This window comes from Equus caballus, chromosome 1, assembly GCF_041296265.1.
Source record: "Equus caballus isolate H_3958 breed thoroughbred chromosome 1, TB-T2T, whole genome shotgun sequence".
Taxonomy (NCBI): Eukaryota; Metazoa; Chordata; class Mammalia; order Perissodactyla; family Equidae; genus Equus; species Equus caballus.
In genome coordinates this window covers 9,913,996-9,935,854 of record NC_091684.1, presented here as the reverse complement: position 1 = coordinate 9,935,854, position 21,859 = coordinate 9,913,996, and the positions used below count along the sequence as shown (strand labels likewise).

At 45.8% G+C, this 21,859-nt stretch overlaps 1 protein-coding gene across 2 annotated transcripts in view; it reads right to left on the bottom strand.

Moving 5' to 3' along the window:
* The window catches only part of CPXM2 (carboxypeptidase X, M14 family member 2), a 130,471-nt gene that overhangs the window by 11,573 nt on the left and 97,039 nt on the right, over positions 1-21,859 (bottom strand). The window contains exons 7-11 of one of the 2 annotated variants that reach the window (XM_014733353.3): positions 19,528-19,631; positions 11,832-11,955; positions 10,177-10,373; positions 8,945-9,124; positions 3,678-3,975 (exon numbers count right to left, since the gene is read on the bottom strand). In XM_014733353.3, coding sequence (XP_014588839.2) covers positions 3,678-3,975; positions 8,945-9,124; positions 10,177-10,373; positions 11,832-11,955; positions 19,528-19,631 — 903 coding nt within the window. The remainder of the gene's footprint in view (positions 1-3,677; positions 3,976-8,944; positions 9,125-10,176; positions 10,374-11,831; positions 11,956-19,527; positions 19,632-21,859) is intronic. The other variant, XM_023637665.2, reaches the window with a different exon arrangement.

Sequence of the window (21,859 nt, the reverse complement as noted above, 5' to 3'; positions counted from 1 at the left end):
TCCTGTAGTTCTAGAGGCCAGAAGTCCGAACCCCAGGCGTGGCCGTGCTCCCCAGAAAGGCTCTAGGGGAGCCCTTGCCTTGCCTCTCCAGCTCTGCAGGCCCCTGGAGCTCCTTGGCTTGTGGCTGTATCGCTCCCATCTCTGTCTCTGTCTTCATGGGGCCTCCTCTTCTGTGTCTGTGCCCTCTCTTCTATCTCTTCTAAGGACATCTGTCAATGATTTTGAGGCCCATTCAGGTAACACAGGATGACCTCATCTTGAGACCCTTCACTTAATTACACCTGCAAAGACCCATTTTTCCAAAGGTCACATTCATAGGTTCCAGACATCAGGAAGCAGCCATAGACTCTGGAGGGCCACAGTTCAGCCACTATAGCACCCACTGTTTGTGAAACGAATAAATGAATGTTAGGTGGCATAAAGTTCCAGTGGCTCTCTTCCCAACAGTTATTATTGGAGAACAGGGTGATGAGCAAGAACATACCGCAGCCATGCTCCATGTGACCACCAGGACGCACGGGCCCAGGAGAAGGCGCCGCGTGGATTCTGAGAGTCAGGGCACCGGAACGCTGAAGCTGGTGCACCGGGTTTCTCTGTGGGGTCCTCCTGTGCCTCAACCAGCCCGGATCCTCACCCATCCTAACTTCCCTCCCTTCTCAGCTCACCATAAGACTCAAGGATGCATTCCTCAGCATAAATGTCAGCTTAAAAATCATGGCTTTGGGTGTCCAGAGCGATTCTGTATCAATCTGCTGCCTAACCACTAAAGTCACAGGCAAAATGGTGCAAAACATATCGCCAGTCTCTACCAGATTCCAAATTCGAACCATCCACAAGTCATCAGCCACATTTGTGATGAAACAAGAATGGTGAGAGCAGAGCAATAAAAGAGGGGGGACAGCATCAAGCTAATGGAAAAACCGTTGGCAGGGGCCTGGTTTGGTTGAAGAAGGTTGATCAAAACTCCAGGTCAACTCATGCAGTTGAACTCAAAGGCCGGAATTACAGAGAGCACAGAAGGCCGCCGGACAACACTTCCACCGCTCAGCACGGGCAGGACACCCGGGGGGCCTGGGCTCCTCTAGGCACTAACACTGTCATTATTGTCAACTTTTTAGGCCTTGTTAGTACTGAAATAAGTAAATTGATATTTAAAAACTCTGGAGTAGGCCTGCCATTTTGCAATGTGTCTTCAAAGCACTAGCAGCACTAGAAAAATTGGCAAAATGATGAGAAACCGCGAGTACGGTGGAAAAGCTTGGGCCAGGCTCTCTTGGGACGTCCAGCCCTTCAGCGAATGTCGTGTAGCTGAGAATACTTTGTAAAGAACGGCTTCAAAAGCGAAACATGTGGGTGAGGAGCTGTGGTGTGACCCAGATAGTTCTGCACAAGGCTTCGTCCCGGCTGGGGATGGCAAGACATCCCTCTGTGCTCTCCCTTTGCCCGGAATCCTGCTCTTGTCACAAGCTGCAATGTGGAACACAGAGCTGTGCTTTCCTTGAAGCTCTGTGCCTGGTGCCATCAGCACATCTGCCTCCATTGTCGGGGAGAGGACGCAGGATCGCAGCCACAAACAAAGAGATCTAACATCACTTTGGAGTTAAAACGCACACGCTACAAACGATGTGCATTTTGAGACTGATTGCACTGCGCACTTAACCGCCCCAGTCTCCATTAACTAATGCCTGTCAGTGCGCTGTTAATGAGCAAGCAAGAAAGGAACAAAAAGACGGAGAGGAGGGGTAGGGGGAGGGAAGGAAATTAGAAATCGCATTTCATCAGTCTACAAAGAAACGAAACTGCAGACTTCATCACACCTCCAGGAGAAGGAAGGATTAAAAAGACTCCAGCCACCACGTGGCTCTGCCACAGAAGTCTCTGAAATAATGGAAAATATAATTGATAGAGAAAAATCAAATGCTGCCGACGTGACTACGCAGCCGTCAACTGTTCAAAATGTTACGATTGACCCAACCCTGACAAATCCAGCTGTGTCCATACCCAATTTAGTCACGGCAGCCATAAGACATCAACCGATATTTCTCATACAGATTAGTGCAGGCTTTTAGGGCTTGAACTGAAAAGCAAGAATGCTTTTTGGCCATTAGGAAATTTTCTTGATAGAGAGGGATTTGCTTTTCCTTTAAATTTGTACAGAGCAAAAGCATGATGGAGATAAATAAAACACTTCTCTCCTTGGTACGGATCCAAGAAAAAGATGGCAAGCTTTCTGCTCATGTTTCACGGGAACAAATACGTCTACTACTTTTTTATTTCTCTTTTCCCAAGGGTGGAAACATATCTGAAAAGCCTGTGGAGGCTGAATCCCTAGCAAAGAAAATTAATATTAAATTTAATATTAAAGTTAATTAGTACAGTGAAATGGAGAATAAGAATATGCTCATAAAGAGGTTTCATGGTGAGCATGATACTGGGGGAGGGGAGAAGGTAGGGAATGGGAAGTTATCATAATTGAGTGTTTCCCATAAGCTAGACGCAGAAGACAGCGACACCTGTCACCTATGTCATCCTCACAGTAGTCCTCAAGGCAGCATCATCACCATCATCATCGTCGTCGTCATTGTCATCATAACCATCACGCCCATTTTACAAACGGAAAACATGGGGATTCAGAGAGGTAAAGTAACCTGCCCAGGGTCACACGGCATCTAAATGATGAAACAGAATTTGAACTCAGGTCTATGTGACACGGGATACTTTTCAAATTCATCAGTGGTTGGACCAACCCTCACAAAGTCAAGAAAATAAGCAACGGGCCTTATGTTTGGGGTTTTGCCATCCTAATACGGAGGGACCTTAGGGAACATGACATCCTTATCCCTCCTCATGTGGAGGCCCTAGGCCAAGAGGACCCCGACACAGGAAACAAAGTGCTTATCCTGAAACTTGGGCCACAGGGTCCTCTATGGCTGCTGAGAGGAATTCCTGAAGTCTCTACTGGAAGCCTCTCTGGTCCTGTGTGGATGTGCGGAGCAAAGCCACATATTCCCTGCATCGCACACAGTTGGGCATCGACCAGACGCTCAGGTATGATGGGGAGGCCACCCACAGACGGCCAGTGGATGAGAGATGTGTGAAACGGTCTTCACTATGGGCCTCAGGACACACCTGCCGCTAGGAGTCTTTTCACACCTGAGCAGGGATCAATGCCGAGCTCTCTCTGTGGGCTCAGAGAATGGGACGTCCCCCACAATGGGACCAACTCTGGGTGAAAGCTGTGGCTCCAGCATCAGGACCAGCATGCTCTCCCCAATTTGCTGAGTTTGCTTTTTTGGTCCAATATTTCCCCTAAGTCTATGTTTAACCATCTCTGACCCTAACTGGAGTAGCTCAATGGCTAAGAGCAGACCAGAGAGACACACAGACCCCAGCTCTGCCTCTTTCTCGCTCGGGCAGATCCCTTCCAGTCCCCAAGCCCCAGTGATTTCATTCATAAAACAGGGAGTAAGCCACACCCCCTCAAAGACTGTAGTAAGGACTAACGGGGAATCTATGGAGAGGGCTGGCACCTTGCACATAGTTAACTGCAGTAGTTATGATGCTGATGGGAATGATGAAAAGTGGGTTGAGAGGAGATGGGCCGCAGGGTCCCGCCCAGTCCCAGCAGTCCGTTATCGTTTGGCCCCATGACGACAGCAGGACAATCAGAGACTTACTTCCGGCCACAGTGTGCCAGGAAGCCCCATTGACAGTCCCGTCCTCCTTCTGGAAGTCTTCCGTGTGGCACACTCTCCTCCTGGCGTCCGTCATGAGGCGGTGCGTGGAGGCGTAGGAGTAGGCCAGCCAGCGGAACACGTGGTCGTCAGGCGTGGGGGTGTGCTCCTGCGTCTTCCACAGGGACCTCACCATGTCGTAGGGGTATGCCACCACCAGCTCGCCTCCCTGCAGGTTGCCGCCCAGCACGAAGGGGATTTTTTCCATCCAGGCTATGACTGCCCTGGTCTCCACCGCCACCTGTGAGCATTGCAAATTTAAACACGCTTTCATAAATAAATTAAGAAGGAAACTGCTTTCTCTCCCTGGCTTTCCAAACAGGGACGTATTTGGAAAAGCAATAATTTTATGGAATAATCTTAGCAAAATTTAGAATTTCAAAATCTGCCCTGGGAAAACTGGACTTTGTGGAAATAATGGATTAAAAAAAAGAGAAATCCAGGGAAGTTTCCTCTTGTTGGAATATTCCGGTTAATGCATAAAGAGGGAACGATAGAATCAGAGTATCAGGACTCGGCAACTCCAGGGAATTAATGAGTCAAGCATGTTCACTGATGGCTACAAAGGGCACAGAAAGAGACGTAACCAAACGCGTCTCTCCTGATGGAAAAATACACGCCTAAAAAAACCAACCCTGAATCTAACCAACCCTTCAGGCCAGAGGCCGGCAGACTCTTTCTGCAAAGAGCCAAATAGTAAATATTTTAGGCTTGGAGGGCCACACAGTCTCTGTTGCCAACTATTCAACTCTGCCGCGGTAGCAGGGCAGCACCACAGACCATCTGCAGATGAAGGAGCAAGGCAGCGCCCCAACGAAACGCCATTTACAAAAACAGGACTGGGCGGGACGGGGCGCAAAGGCTGCAGTTCGCCAACCCTCGTCCTATCTAGGCCACGCGGGTCTGAGTCTTACGGCGCCAATTTACAGGAAACACAGGAATACGTTACATGATGTCACAAGAATAGCAATTAGCAGCGCCCAGACAATCTAGCTGTTTATAACCCGGTTGTTACAAGATAAACAGCAACAAAATTCCAAAGCAAAAAGGAAGTGAGGAGAAATCTACAGTTTAAAGCATACTTAAAAGACCAATCGAAAACCAATTGAAATGAATGGGCTTTAAGTGGATCTTGATTTAAACAAACTTTGAGAGAAAGAGAGACTGAGAATGAAAATAGGGAGATATAAACACGCACTGGATATTTTATAATATTAAGAAATAATTTATTTTGATATGATAATGGCAATAATTTAAAAGAGAGCCCAATCTTTTAGAGATACTTACTGAAACATTTACAAATGAAATACTATGATGCCTGGGATTTGCTTCAATAAGCTTGAGGGGAGGAGAAAGTGGGTGAAGATGTAGATGAAGCGAGAATTGATAAGTATTGAAGTTGAGATGGGTATGTAGGAGTCCTTCACAGCTTTCTCTCTAATTTTGTACGCTTGACATTTTTTTAATGATAAAAAATTAAGAAAAACAAGAAAGGAAGAAAACTGACAATGTTGGAAGCTAGAATTGGAGAGCTTGATATGGTCAAATACTGATCAATGAATCAAATATTTATCATAAATTGCTAAGCCCTATGAAGTTAATTCCGGTAGAATAAAATTGAAAAGAGAAAGAAAGAAACATTGGAAATGGTTTAACTGTGCAGTATAGAAAATTGATTAAAGAATGAAATTGACTTCATAGGATCCATTAAGTTCTGTTTTTACTGTATTTCTAAACACATCGGGGACCCCGGATGGGATTAATCCTAGAACTCGATTCTTTATGCAGTATCATTATTGGTCCATGCTTGGTCCTCCTCCTTTATATATTTTGATATGATGAAAACCTGTCAACCCACCATCCCACCCAAGAACCAGATCTTACTGACAATTTCTGTGTAACCACTATATATAGGATATAGTATATTTTTATATTATATAGTATATTTATATAGTATATAGTATATATTTAGGATATAGTAACCACTATATCCTAAATGGTACAATTCTCATTCTCTCTCTGTTTCATCCCATATGTGTATGCCTAAAAATGTATTCTTTGGTTTCACTTGCTTGGGGGTGGGGGGCAACCATCCTGATGTTGTCTTCTACAACTTATTTTTTCTTCAGTTTCATGTTTCTAAGATGCTTCTGTGTTCTTACAAAAAACTATAGTTCAGTCTTTTTCACTTCAATACAATGATCTCAGCATTTAATTGATCTCTTCTTGTGATTATGGACATATAGGTAATTTTCAATTTTTTTGCTATACTGAACACTGTTGCTTTGGCAGTTCTTGTCCTGTCTCTGGTACACACGTGCTGAAATTTATCTTGCATAAATCACCAGAAGAGGAATTGCAGAGTCACAGCATATATACATATTCCACTTTACAAGATAATCAGGTTATTTTCCAAAGTCATTGTGCTGATTTATATTCTCACCCACACTGTGTAAGACGTCACTGTCCCATATCCTCTCCAACACTCGGGTACCGTCAGACTTCTTAATGTTGCCAGTCAATGGGTGTAAACGTTCTCTTCTCTGCATGTCCTTAGTACTAGTAACGCTGAACATCTTTTCATGCTTATTAGCCATATGTTTCCTCCTCCGTGAATTGCCTTTTCATATCTTTTACCCATTTTTCTACTGAGTTGTTTATATTTTTATTATTATTCATATATTTTAAAATTCAAATTATGTAGTTTTCAAATAATGTCTCTCAGTTTTTAGCTTCTCTCATTAAGGCTTCTAAATCTTCTGATGAACAGACTTTCTTATTTTGATGTAATTGAATTTATTAACCTTTTCTTTCATGATTAATACCATTTAAAATAGCCTTCCGCACCCTGAAACTAATCATCTATATAACAAAGTTTCACTAAGAGATTTCATTGTGAAAGATTGTTAAATTTTATCAAATGCTTCTTTCTGTGGATGAATTGCTTCATATTTTTTCTTTGTTTTCTATCATTTCATTGATCTCTGCCGTTACTTTTTAATCACAATCTTTCTACATTTTGGGGGTTTCTTCTGTAATTCCATTGCTAGCTTCTTAAATTAGCTAATTTTCAGCCTTTCTTCTTTTGGAATATAATCATTTAAAGGTATAAATTCTCAGAAGCACTATTTTTTGCTATACTCCACAAATTTTGATGCGTAACGTTTCCATTATCACTGAGTTCTAATTATTTTTTTAATTACCGGTATGATCTTTCCCTTTGACCCATTAATTAGAAGTTTTGATTTTTAATTTTCTAAATACATGGTGATGTTCTTATGAATCTTATTACTATCTTCAAGTCTGACCATATGGTGGTGAGAGAATTACGATCTGCCTGACTCCTATTCTCTGAAATTTGTTGACGTTTTCTTTACAGCCCAGAGCATCATCAAGTTTTGAAAGTGCTCCAGAAATTATTCAGAAGAATATGTACTCTCTAACATTGGTGGTACAATTCTTATAGATCTCTTATGTCAGGCCTGTTAATTGCTATTAAAATCTTTCTCTTTGCTGATTTCTTATCTGTCTAAGCTATCCCTAACTAAGAAGGGTATTGGTGATGGTAGATTTGTGTAATTCTCCCTGTATTTCTCAAGAATAAGAAGCTCAAAAAACTAAATTCTAGTCTTAAAGTAAAGATTGAAATCCAAGGACGGTGTATGACTGTGCTAAAATAATTACTTATCTCTTATAGCCTAGGGTTAAGAAGTTCTAAGAATCATATTCCAACTTTGGTCCAAGAGTTCCCAAATTATAACAGCACCTGAATTCTCTGCTTTGCTAGATGTCATTAGTACATCCGTTTGAGAGAGAGGGGGATTTTATAGGATGGAATTAGGAAACAGGAGAAAAGATTCAGAAGACTCAGAGGCCCTTGAATCTTCTACCCCGTGTAAGCAGCCCATGGGCATCCTAACCAAACCACATTGTTTTCCCACTGTCTGTCTCCATCACTTGACTGGTTGCTTCTTGAGGGCCTGGATAAAACCATCCTATGAATCACTAAATGAGGCAACCACGCTGGCCCTCCTTCAGTAAGTGATACCCACGTGTGCTGCGGGCTGGAGCCACGAGGCAGAGCCAGAGAGCTGCTGTCCTCTATCCATTCATCCATTCTCTCTCCATTCCTCAGGAAGAGGAGCCATTTTTTTTTTTTTTTTTTTAAGTTTTTGAGCTTGCAATGTACTTGCCTAAAATACAGCATTTCCCAACCTTCCATGCAGTGGTTGACATCAGCTTTTGACTAAATTCTGGCCAATGACATTTAAGCAGAAGTATTATGTAGGAATTCTGGGAATGAATTCTTAAAAGAAACTGAATTATGTGAAAGGAGAACCTTTTATGTTTTTAACCCATTCTCTCCTCTTCCTTCACAGACATGACAACCAGAGCACCCATTGCCATCTTGGATTATGAACCTGAGGATGAAAGTCACATGCTAACATGGTGGACACAGAAAGAGGAGTCCCGGGTCCCTGATGATCACGGGGCTTCTATTTGGCGCGCCCTGTATCATCTGCCTCCAGGGTCTTTTTTATATGAAAAAAGAAATAAATTTCTACCTTGTTAAGCCATTGTTATTTTGGTTTTCCTGTCGTTGCTGCTGAACCTAATCCCTCACTTACATAGAATTCAAGGCAGACCTCTTGAAGGACATATGTAATCAAAGACTAGGGGTAAAGAGGTGGATTACTATGGGCAGAGCAGGCTTGGAAAATTTATTTCTTCTATAACCTATTCTTTGTGAAACAAGACCTAAGAAATTTAAGAGAAACATTTCTCATCCAATTGCATTTTTCTTTCTGGAAGCACCACATGTAATAAATCCATGAGGACTTATTAAAATAAAAATAAGATATCGCAAGCAGTCAGTTAGGGCTAAGGACAATTTCATAGCAGGATAATTGCCAAAGATGAGGGTAGTGATGATAGGAATAAACATGCACAATTTAGGAGAAGTTTCTTTGTTTTTGGAGCACTGTGTGGTTGTAAAGAAATAAAATAAAATGATTTCTCTTCTATGGAGAATCTCCTCAAATATCAATTTAAAAGGTAGTTATTATCTAGCATACTTCCCTACCTTTGGAGAAAACATGAAAGAAAAAATGGTTTTGTCTTGTTCTTAAATGTCACATTCTCTGCAAATACCAACGGGTGTTCACTTTGGCCTTTCGCTGCTCTATAGATTATGGAGTATTTTCACTCACCGTGGCATTCTCAGACAGAAACCACTCAGGGATTGCAATATAGTGATTGGGAACTTTCCGTGGACTGTTCGGTCGGTCCTCGGCCTCCCAGAGCAGCGTGTTTAAGTCAGGAAAGTTGTTGTTGATGTCAATCCCATCATGGGTCCAGCGTCCCAGGGACCAGCCTCCCAGCTCTGAGCCCTGGGAGACAATTCAGAACGTGAGGAACTCACAGACTTCTTGACAGTGCTGCCTCTCACACACAAACCACTTCCATCTGCATCTCCATCTCCACCTGGTGTGTGTCTCTAAGCCTCTATACACCCTCAGTCCCAAAGATGACATCCAAAGGAGAATATCGAAACATGTGCTATTAATATTTGGTGAGCGATGGATAACACAGCCAAATCACTCAGAGAGAATGCAGAGAGTCCCTCCCACTACGTGGCGGTGCTCGGAAAGTATTAGGTCCCTTCTTCCCCTCTTCCCGCATCTCTTCTACACTGGGTGGATGAAACCCCGAGTAGTAATGAGCCTAAGACTCCATCATTGCAAAACTGGCGGCCACCATATGCACACATTCTCCATGCCCTGCCCATCATTCTGGCTCACTATAGCACTGCAGACCCGTAACCAACTCTTTGCACCAATAAACACAACCAAAATTCTGTGTCATCAAGTTTGCATTTGAAAAGTATCATTGTTTTTAAGTATATTTTTCCATTTTATTCCCAGATATTGTGATGTACAATTATGGATACACCACACAACATAATATTTAACTATACTCTATACATAAGTTTATACAGATGTATCTTCTATACACACCTGTAACCTATACAAATTCTATGTCATAATTAGAACATGAAATATGAACAATATATCAGAATAATAAAACAACTCTTCTTAGAGGACTGATGAGAGATATGAATAATAATCAAGGTTAGTGCATGCCTTGATTAAGTGCTAATCAATGTCAGGTGTATTATTATTCGAGTCTATTATTATCATCGTATATATAAAACAATGTTATTATTCACTTCCACATTCTCCAGTCTGTTGGCATGGCCACCTCTCAGGGTCCCCATAATTCTCAACTCCTGCTTGGCATCTTTTGTAAACCTTATGGGCTTCCCTGCCTCAGCAGAGATGCTCAGAAAGAAAGCTTGTACTGAGGAATTCACAACCACCCATGGCGGAGCACGCTCTGCAGTCAGCGCTGCCGCCCTGGGCAAGAGAAGTGGCGCCTTTACCCCTTCGTAGGCCTTCTCGTAGCCGTCGGGGTTGAGGGAGGGGAGGATGTGAATCCGGGTCTCCTCCACCAGAAAGACGATGCGCGGGTTCCGGGCCAAGTACTCCTGGCACAGGAAGTGCACCAGCAGCAGCAGCAGCTCCCGGCCCAGCACCTCGTTGCCATGGGCCCCTGCGATGTAGTGGAACTCAGGCTCACCTTTACTCAAAGGGGGAGAAACACAGGTTCATATTGGAAGCTTCTAGCAAAACAGCCCTGATCACATTATGTTAGGGGAAAAAAAAAATCTCTGAATAATATAAACTTACAATTTTAGCCCTATCTATTCTTTCAAATAAACCTCCAAAATTATATCAGTACTATTTTCCTTTCATTCCCAAATAGTCAGGTACATAAGAAAATGCATAGAAAAATCTTAAATGATACCAGACACAGAGTAATAATGTTTATTCTTATTGAGCAAGAATAGATAAAACTACACAGTGCTTAGGGTTTAAAACATACAAATTAAACACAAGCAATGACAATTATTTTTCTCTTTTGGGAGGCAATTATTTTTCTTAAAAGAACTTCCCATTATGTTACAAGGACACATAGATGAATCAGTACAAGCAGAAAATCATCCAGCAGAGCAAATCAGCAATGACACGATTTTGTAAAGGGAGCTGTCTTTGAGCTTTTTCCCTTCAAAGTTCAGCTTTTTTTTTTTTAAAGATTGGCACCTAAACCAACAACTGTTGCCATCTTTTTTTTTCTGTTTTTTCTCCCCAAATCCCCCCCATACATAGTTGTGTATTTTTCAGGTGTGGGTCCTTCTAGTTGTGGCATGTGGGACGCTGCCTCAGCATGGCTTAATGAGTGGTGCCATGTCTGCGCCCAGGATCTGAACCGGTGAAACCCTGGGCCACTGACGCAGAGCGCGTGAACTTAACCACTCGGCCACAGGGCCGGCCCCAAAGCTCAGCTTTTTTAGTGTTGGGACTTATCAGTGCTAGGCACGAGCTGCCAACACTTCTCCTTCCCCACTGGCCAAGCTACTGCTTTCAAGAAAATGCGATTTTACCAGGAGATAAAGCTCTTACCCTTGAAAGGATACTCCTAGAGGAATTCCTGAAAAACTGATTAATATTAGAGTCAAATGAATTAGACAAATCTCACACTTAAATGTCGATGGATTTCTAAAGGTCTCACAGATTTACCACAAAGAAAAACCAGAGAAGGCCCTCTGACCTGGAGCAGGACACAAGTCTAGGAGCAACTGAAAGGGAAAAGGCTGAAAAGAGGAAATGCTTGAAAAGAGGATTGAAATTAAACAGAGGGGACCTCTCTAACTTGAGCCACTAGTGACCAGGGAGTCCAGAATCTTCTCCGGCCACTTTCTTCTTTGGTTCGTGTGACTGGTCTTAGAGCTGGAGAAGAGAATTAAATATGGTCCATTTGGAGGAAAGAAGGGTATTTCTAGCTTAAACAAGTCAACAGCTCGTGTCATAAGAGGGTCACAGAACCAAAATCTGCAGAATCTATGTATGTGAGAGCAAGGCACAGATGGCTCCTGCCCTGCTTCATGAATGTTCTCACGGGGATGAACCATCTCCGAGCTCTTTAAGAAGGCTCCGAATGTGACGGGACAGGGGCACCACGGGGGGGCAGCCTCACCGACTTCGTGTTCCCCGGGATGGTCGGAGATCTCCACGGCATACAGCTTCAGGCCCTGGTGGCTCTTGCCAATGTTGTAAATTCTAGTGATATTGGGACACATTTCATTCACAACCTTCATCAACTGAAAAACAAAATGGATTTAAGGCTCTAAGCAATGATGGCCATGCACTACAGGGGGCAGAGTGCCCAAGAAGACAACTGCTGCTGCTGCCGTTCCACAGCCGCCCTGCATGCCCCCACCCTCCCCACACACCAGTGCTATCCCCTCTGCCTGGAAGGTTCTCCTTGTGCCTCCTCTGGCCTGATCTCTCAGCACCCCTTGGTTGTGATCATCTCCCTTAGTTGTGTATCACCTCCCTTGGTTGAGATATCACCTCCCTAGGTTGTGATATCACCTCCCTAGGTTGTGGTTATCACCTCCCTTGGCTGTGGTATCACCTCCCTAGGTTGTGGTTATCACCTCCCTTGGTTGTGGTATCACCTCCCTTGGTTGTGATATCACCTCCCTAGGTTGTGATATCACCTCCCTAGGTTGTGGTTATCACCTCCCTTGGCTGTGGTATCACCTCCCTAGGTTGTGGTTATCACCTCCCTTGGTTGTGGTATCACCTCCCTTGGTTGTGGTATCACCTCCCTAGGTTGTGGTTATCACCTCCCTAGGTTGTGATTATTACCTCCTTTTCACCGTGGTTTCTGTTTTCTTGTCTCCTCACTAGACTGCAGATCCTTTAAGAAATGGACTGATCCTTTAACTCTATATCCTTCCCTAAAAATATATTTATTACTAAATGTCAATTTCTTCTAAGATTTCATGAGCATCTATGATGTCAGACCGAGGAAGCAGACACTGCTCCCGCCTTCCTGGAGCTTAAAGTGCAGCAACAGACAGGAGTCACAGGATGACCCTCTTCATCGCTGCTAAGGAAGAACACAGAGGGCGCCATGATAATGAGTCGTGCAGCCAGAGGGTGAGGGAAGCAGGCTTCCATGAGGAAGTAGAATAAATACAGGCCGTTTTCTGAATTTTGCTTGTAAAGTCAAGCTAGTCAAACTGACAGCTTCAGTCTGTGAGAATGAGACAGCTGCCAAAGGAGGTAAGGAGGACCCTGGGAGTCGAACCAGCACAAGCTGCCCTTGGAGACAGAGGACAGAGACAACCTCCCAGAGGTGCCTTGCCTCCCATCTCTGAACAAGTCCCTGCGAGTGAGCTGTTAAGTAGCCTGGATTTGCAGGTGAAATGGCTTAGCAATGCCCAAGTGAGAGGAGATCTGATCAAAGGGCGTCTGGCATCTATTCATCCATAGAGGCGCTGCTCAGTCAGGCACCAGACTAGCCACACTCGCGGGGAGGCAGGAGCCGTCATTGGACAATTTCATGACAGCGTGCTAAAGACCAGGAAGGAAGCCCGGGTGCTCCAGAAGCAGCGAGGAAGGACATCCCAGCCAGGGCTGTGGGCAGGCAGGTGCCCATCAGGGAGAGCTTCATCCTTCTGACAGATGAGCGGGAGTGGGTTGTGGCGACTAGAGGAAGGGCATGGTCCCCCAGGGACGGTGTGCATCTGTACTTGCTCTAACCACCTTTCAAAAAATTCTTATCAACCGAGGGGCCAGCCTGGTGGTGCAGGGGTTAAGTTCACACGTTCTGCTTCGGTGGCCCAGGGTTTGCCAGTTCGCATCCCGGGTGCAGTCATGGCACCGCTTGTGAAGCCATGCTGTGGCAGGCATCCCACATATAAAGTGGAGGAGGATGGGCACGGATGTTAGCTCAGGGTCAGTCTTCCTTGGCAAAAAGAGGAGTATTGGCAGCAGATGTTAGCTCAGGGCTAATCTTCCTCAAAAAAAAAAGGAAAAAAAGATTCTTATCAACCAAATTATCCATAAAATGTCCTTGTAAATTGTAAATAAACAAATCTGTTGCAAATTTTATGATGGGTCAAAAAAGCTATGAGAAGCAGAAAATTGGTATTATGAAGAAGTGGTGAGGCAGTGGAGTTACGTTGTGTGTGCTTCATTTGCTTTTCATAACCTAACAGTCTGCAGTGACTAGGCGGACTGCGTTCAAGGAGCAGCAGTGAGCACGTCTAAAGGAACGGAGAGATTTAGTCCCTAGAGCTTTGCTTTTAGGACACAGCTACGAGGCGCTACCGGGGCAGTCTCTGTCAGGGATTCAGGGTCAAATTCCCTCACTGTTCCTGGGGGAAGATGTGCTCCACTTTATGATAACCCGCTTTGCGTTACAGTAAGTGGTGAGAGGAAGATAAAGCTGACTCTTCCCAGGAGGGCAAAAGCAGAAACCCACCCTAAGCAGAGAGACGAGGTGCAGGGAAACGGAGCTTCCACCTCCATCACCACCAGCGACATACGGTGCAGGACTGAAGTGGAGCCACATCTGAGCACCACCACGTTTTAACAAGAGATGCAGTAATCATGTCACTAACAACGTTAACCGCTGCAGTAACAATGCGTTGTATTTCTCTACTGAATTTCACTGTCACGATCACTAGGTGAAGGAGATAAGGCAGAGGTGATTATCCCCATTCTCCAGATATGGAGACTGAGGCTCAGAGAGACACTGACTGATCTGCCCAGGGTCAGACAGCTGGTACCCGGTGGAGCCAAGGCTTCAGACCCTTAGGGCTTTTGCCAGTCCATGAAAGCGCAGCAAAGCGATGAAAACCAGCACATCTCCATGGTCCATTTTGTCTGCTGCACACTGTGACTGTTCTGAAAGGTGGCCACAGCACACTCGCCATCTGATTTGGGGCCCGGGTACCAGCTCCTGTTGACCGCACAGTCATGCTCAGCCACCAGCATCGACCTCAGCAAATCCTGATCAGCAGGTGACCCATCGTCTTCCGTTCACATCAATGACTAGTTTGGCAGACACAGAGCCAGTTGGCTCATCCTTAACTAGGCAATGGAGGCAAGCATTCGGCACAGAACCTGGCTGTCATTTAATGCCTACCCGCCTCGCCCTTTCAATTACCTGCCGGAGGAGTGTGCCACCTATGCTAGAGATCATGACCTTGACGCTGGAAAAAGACAAACAGCATCTTCCCTTGGATGCACCTTAGTCATGGACACAGTCTCTCAGTGTGGGCTGACCCTCAGATGTGAGTCATCAGTCACCTCCTTAAACTACCCTCCATTGTGGTGTTTTCAGACCAACCACATTTTCCTTCCTCTGTGGAGGTATCACAAGCATCTTTTCCACACATAAGATTGAGAACAAGGGCACTTAAAGAATCTCCTTTATGCAGGTTCTTTGCAATCCTCTCTGCACGGTGGCCCTCTGAAATGCCAGGAAGGTTTCCCCAGTGGCCACCAGCACCAGCAGAGACCTGGGTGGTGATCCACCTTGTTCATACCTGAAAAGAGTCAAAGATTTTTTTTGGAGTTTGGGCCTTCGGGGTAAACATTTGCGTCTTGAAGGTTAAAGTGAGAGTAAGGAATAGAATTTTCTTCATGGTCTTAGAGCATGCAATCTCACAGGGGTGATATCACCCGCAAGCAGATGAAAGTTGGGTCTCTGGGGGCTAAAAGTCTTAGATATTGCAATGCTTCGTGGCTCTCCAAAGCTCAGCCCTATCTGACAAAATCTTACTCCTTAATATTTAATATAATGGGGGGAGGGTAATTAACAAAAACGTCTAAATGGCTCCTTGGGATGGCAATAGTGGAAAAAGTTGAGAAATATCACCTTAGAGCGTACCTGGGTTTGCAAGACTCTTAGTGACGTCAAGACTGTTTCCTCATCTCTGAGAGGGGAATAAACTGCCATCTTTGTTTATTTCCTAGAATTCTAGGCTCTGTTGCTTCCCTCCTCTCCCGAAGGAAATAGAAGGAAAAGCCCCCCCTTTCTAGTAATTGAGTTTCTAGCAATATATCAGAGGAACTTTTTCATAGAGATTGCTAAAATTGTATGCATGATGACACTCGCCATAGCATGTTTCAGACTTTCTTGGTATTCATTAAAAGTTGGGAGCTGTCCAAATGCTCCACAGCAGGAAGATAGCTGAGAAAACCATGATGCATCCACTCACTGGAACATTCTGCAGCGTTACAATTACAATTATGAAGACAGCATGTAAGATGGCTAATGACCCGATATTAACTGAAAAAAGCAGGGCAAAGTTGTAACCATCTTCTGAACAAAATCATATGAAATCTCTGAACATAGAAATTCAAACACTGGATAGAAATAGGGAAAAATGAAAATCGCTGGGTTTTGAGGGTAGTGGGTTCACGGAGGATAAAGTTTTAAACTTTTGGTTTGCATTTGATGTTGACACAATAGTTTGTCCAATGAATTAAAAGGCTAAAAAAAAGAAAGAAGAGAAAAGAGAAAAAGTCCATCTTTATTCACTTACCTGGGAAACAGACACTGCATCTGATCAAATGAAAAAGGAATTCTAGAGGGAGGGCAGAGGCAGGGGATCCTGGAAGGAGGCTCCCATGGGTGAGGAGTTGGGCTTGTCTGGATCTGCAGGCTTGCTGCCCTGCCCTGGCTTTCCGCCACCATCACCTACACCCAGGGTCAGGCTGAGCATGAAGCAGGTGGCAGGCTCAGCCACTGCCCCACACAGCCTGATGCCCCAGACCCTCCTATGTTGCCATGGAAACCAATTCCACCAGCTGGCTGCTGTCCAATCCATGTTTCCACTTCTTCCTACTACATCACACTCCACTTATGAGCCAACCAGCCAGAACTTCCTGGGCATTTGGGACCTGAAAACACCATGCCCAACACCAAAGGCAAATTATTCACCTTTTCCTCCAAATCACTTCTTTTCCTCCCTTTGTGGATGGTACCCCACCCCCCTGGAAGCATGTCAGACCCCTTTCTCTCCCCAGCTCACTCCAATTGGTTGCCTAGGACTAACCAATCCACCTCAGAATGCCTCTCCCCTCATCCTTCTTCAGGCCCTGCTGGTCTCTCCCAGGGACTGCTCACCAGTCTACCCTCCACACAACTTCCAGATTGATCTGCCTGAGCTCTGCTCCCAGAAACCCTCCTCTGATTCTCAGATTCAGTACAAAAGCCCCTCCCAGCACTCAGGCAGCCTCCTCTCCCAGCAGACTGCCAACTGTTCAAGAAACATGCTCTGTGCTACCTCCACACCCTTGCTGTTGCTGTCCTTGATGCTCAGAGTGCCCTTCCTTCCGTCTCTGTGCCCAGGGCTGGCCACAGGTCCTAAATGATAGCCAACCCATCTCACCCAAAGCCGTTCCCAACCATGGCCAACCAGGCCGGTCCCTTTCCCTCCTTCTCCCCAAATCTCTCCCCTGCAATGACCTCAAATGTACATACTTATCCAGCACACATTATGGATTTACAATAAAACGACAGAGCCTCTGCCCTCATGGTGCCAGATGAAGGGGACGTACTGCCCACATGGTAAACAGGTGACTAAGCAATTACAAATCGTGACACACGCTCAAAGGCCTTCAGCACTCTGGGAATAATTAACCCACTCTGCCTTCTAATATCAATGTTTGTGCAATTTTCTCCTTCTTCCCCTCCTCCCTTCCCTATCCCAGCCTCCTGGGGCTCCCCCGGCGGGCAGAACAGTAAATCACTGCTCTAGAAATATTTCCCGCGCACAAGAGTCACTCGCATTTCCCCTTCCAAAGCAATCAGGGCTTCTATTTTCTCTTCTCTCTTCCTGCTCCTGCTGCTGTTTCTCTTTTTTGTTTGTTTGTTGTAAATGTCTCTTTCAACTCTAGGATAAACTAACATTTGTTTTTTCCTGAAGTAGGAAGATTTCTACAGTAACCTAGCAGACTCCATACGGGGAAGTGCTAAAAGTGCTGGCTTCTTTCCCACCCCCAGGAGCCAGGAATCCAGGCGGCAAATCACTTCCGGCTTGAACACTCTTCACGATTGACAGATGCTCCCCCGGGCAGCTCCCTGTTGAGTGCTGGGGGGCCCTGGGACCTCGGAGGGGTCACCCAGCAGCACCTGCAGGGGCTGCCTTGACCATTCCAAGGCTCCTCTTAGCTCTGACGTCTACCCAGTGACGATGACCAGAGTTCCTCAGGGAATGAAGCACACTCCACCAGCTCTCCTTATATGAGAAGAACTCCATGCGGGACAACTATTTAAAGACACCAGACACCCAAACTCCCTGTGCAGTTAGCTCATTTTAAATGCATTTAGATTTATTGCTTTTGACATTAACCACACCAACTGAGCTGATTTTTGTCTCATTTCTGGGCTCGGAAAGATGTTCAGTGAGCAAAGCTGAGCTAATACACAAGCGCTCCGTAAAATGCAAGAGTGAGCAGAGCCATATAAGCACCCGAGAACGTGGAGCAGCGGGGATGATTCACGACCTCACGTCCAAACTCATTATCCCGATTTCTGAAGAGCAAGACAGCAAGGCAATTTCTTTAGCATGTCCCACCTCCAAGTCTGTGCTGACAGGTGTCTGGAAGCTGAGTGAGTATCTCAAATTAAATGACATCGAGACAAGCCAGGTTTGTTAACTCCGCGGGTGAGGCAGAGAGCCCCCTCGGCTCAGCCTAAGGGAACTGACCTCAGGAATATCCACCTCCTGCAGGTGCACCGGCCACTGGTTCCTTCCCTCGGCACCTTGGAGCCCTTGCTTCGACCACGTTAATTTGGCCCTGAAGAATCCTTGTTCTGTGAAAGTATTCATGAGGACCTTTCTCTGTTCTGTCTCTACAAACAGATTCTCAGATTTCTAAGGATTTCTCATTTGCCAGCACCTCCCTGTCTCCCCAGCACCCCCCTGCTGGGGACAAACCCGGGACAGGGTTTCACAGGCAGTCAGCACCAGGACTGCTCTTCCAGCTTGTCCTAATAAATGTTTGCTCCTTTCTCCCTTCCGCAGCCAGGATGCAAATACTGTCAACAGCTCAGGATGGCTTAGTTTCTCTAATTCAGTCTGGGGACGATCTCACCTGGGATTGTCTTTTCCTCCTAACAGCACCAAAGTACTAACAGCTATAAAGGTCCCGACCACGGTTCTGAAGCCTGGCTGTGCATTAGAATCCCAAGGACAGCTTTTAAAACTTTAGACCCCAGGCCCTTCTAGGGACTCTGCTGTAACTGCCCTGAGGTGGGCTTCAAGTACAGGTGTTTTTTCCAAATTTCCCCAGGTGATTTTAATATGCAACCAAAATCGAGAATCAGAGAATCTGAATACCAAGAGGCAGCATTACATATTCCGTGGGTGACTCGGTTTCCCCATCAGGAAGACAAGGGTAACAACAGTCCCCGCGCTCCTAGGTGGTTAGGAAGACTGACCGCGTCAGTGCAGCTGAATTGCTCACATAGGTAAATTAATGTAGGTCCTCTGTGAGGGCTCCTGCTGTTACTATTATCAGTATCATTCTAGATCTTTTTTCTTCGACTCTGCACGTGACTAACACTCTGAAATCAGGGATATCACTCACACACACAGTGATTCCTGAGAACTAGAGTGTGAAATCAGAGAAGTCTGGGTTCGCACTCTGTGTTAACCATTTGCTGGCGAGGGAGCCTCCTCAGGTCACGCGAACCTCGACGAGGCATCTCACCCTGAAACCACAGGCATTTCGTGTGGCTTTGGCAAACCCAGGTGATCATTCCGACTCTGTCCTGAACACACCATCCTAATTTCTGAAAAGAAACAACCGCGGGCTTCAGGGCACGTGATTCATGGCTCTTGGACAAACCTGGATCTCACCTGGCGCATTTCCTTGTAGTTGTGGTGCTTAAAATCCAGGTCATCGGTCGTGGTCATTTCGTTCCGTCGGTGATAGTAATTATTTGGATCTAGGGACAGAAACACTGCTTTGAATTCACACACATCATTCTATGACTTGTGGCGGCTCTCTTAAGTACCTGATTCACGCGGGAACAGGGCCCAATCTCCAGCTTCTAACATTTGCACAGAGGTGGGAGAGCCAACTTTCGAGAAGCATCTTAGGAGTCAGAACTACCCAGTGGTGAGCACAGGGCTGGACCCAGAATGGCTGGATTCAAATATCCACTCTCCTACTTATCTGCTGTGTGACCTTGGATAGCTCACCAAACAGTCTTTGTCTCAGTTTCTTCACCCACAAACAGGAAAAATACTGGTACTTCCCTCACTTGTTTGTATTAGTTGGGAAAAAAAATCTATGTGCTTGGCAAACTGCCAGCACTACATGAATGAATGAATATCACAACTGCATGCACAAATGGAAATTTCTGGAAGTGTGGTGGACACTATCAGTTGCTTACCCAGCATTCAGTCCCCTTTTATCCTTCCTAACAGAAGCCTTGTGTCTGGGAATCCCCTTTTCTCTACTTCTAGGAAGCTGACCTCATGTCCCTAGCTCCAAGGGTCCAACAGGACTGGTCTAAGCCAACCAGAGCACAGTACCCTCTGCACTCCTACTGGTCTAGACTGAAGGGAAGGACTTTAATGGCCGAGAGGAGGAGTGGGCGAGAACGTCTCCAGAGTAGAGGACAGAGAGAACCCCCATAGCATCAGGAGCTACTAAGTGAACCAACCCTGGATCCCAACCAACCTCCCTTGGGACTTCCAAACACAGGAGATGAAGAATTCCCCAAACCATTAAGCCAGTGGGAGCTAGGGTTTCTGTTGTGGGAGCTGGAGCACCCTAATAGGCATAGTCAGGATGTGCTACAGTGGTGACCTCTGGGGACACGTTTTCAGGGGTCCAGGAGGAGAGGTGTGCTCTTGACTTGATTCTCTTCCATATTAATTGACCTTTTTTTTCTTTAATTCCCATCAGCCTGTATTGTTTGTACAATTACAGAAACAGAGAACACTCAGAGGAAAGGAGAAGACTGGGAGGAGGAAGAGCAGGAAGAAGGAAAAGGGGGAAGGGACCGCTCAGTGGGCCCTGAGGTCTGTCTCCTGACCTGACAAAAGCAGCAAGGCCGTCAGACCCTCAGCCAGCCTCACCATCTCCACCTGAAGGACGCGGCCAGAAGTCCTCGCCAGGTCAGATCTCCCGCCAACGCAGAGAGGACAGGGCGCGTTAGACAGCTCTGTCTCCTAACCCAGCAACCACGTAAGCAAGGTCAGCTGTCGGTTTGGTCCAAGTGGCTCAAAGGGTGATTCTGGAGGCAGTGGCAGTGGCCAGCGATGTTCCCAGAGGCATCAGGAGAAGCAAGTCCTGATTCCTGCCACCAAAAGTGGTCCACAGACCAGCACTTGGGCTGCTTGTTAGACCCAGCCCACACCTACATCACAATCAGAGTCCATATTTTAAGAAAATCCTAGCTGACTCCGTAGGCTTGGAAGTCTGAGAAGCACCGTGCTAAAGTACTGAGCACACTGCCGGCAGGGATGAGGTATTCCGTGCGTGTCACCCACATTTGCAGTCAGCTGAACTAGCTGTGTGTCTGCGTCCCCACAGCCAGAGGTCACGTCAGGAACCTGCCAGGTTCACTAACAGATGGACCTCACCCTTGAGAACCGAAGCCACAGGCAACGAGTTGAAAATCACATATGGACCCAAACACCAAAAAGACAGTTTTCAACATTCACAAGGGTTTGCCGGTAACACGATCAGAAACAAATCTCTGTTGTGGAGGGAAATACTGCGGGAGGGCCAAACGCATTCTGTCCAGGGAAGAAAGACAAGCAGTTCAGGGTTAGCCGAGGCCCCCAGTTACTTTTCTGGCTCTTTCCTTTCGGGAGAGCAGGCTGACCACGCCCTCAGCAAGCACCTTAGCTGTGATTTCCAAACCCGTATGTTTCACATCCGAGGTAAAGGATATTTTTCACATTAATTTACACTTAACTTACCCACACGCTGTTTTCCAATTGCTATTCTCCACCCCCAAGTCCCAGGGGCCTCCTTCCAGAACTCTCTGAAGCCCCCTTTGTCTCCAACACAAGTTAGGCCTTCAAGGCTCTTATAAAGGACTGAAGAAAAACTCAGAACTCGAGGTACAAAAGAGCTCCGTGTCTGGCAACCTACCGCCTTCCTAAAGTCGAGTCAGTCTGCCTAAGGATATGGGTACAAGTTCCAGATCTGTCTCAAAAACACGGGTATTTT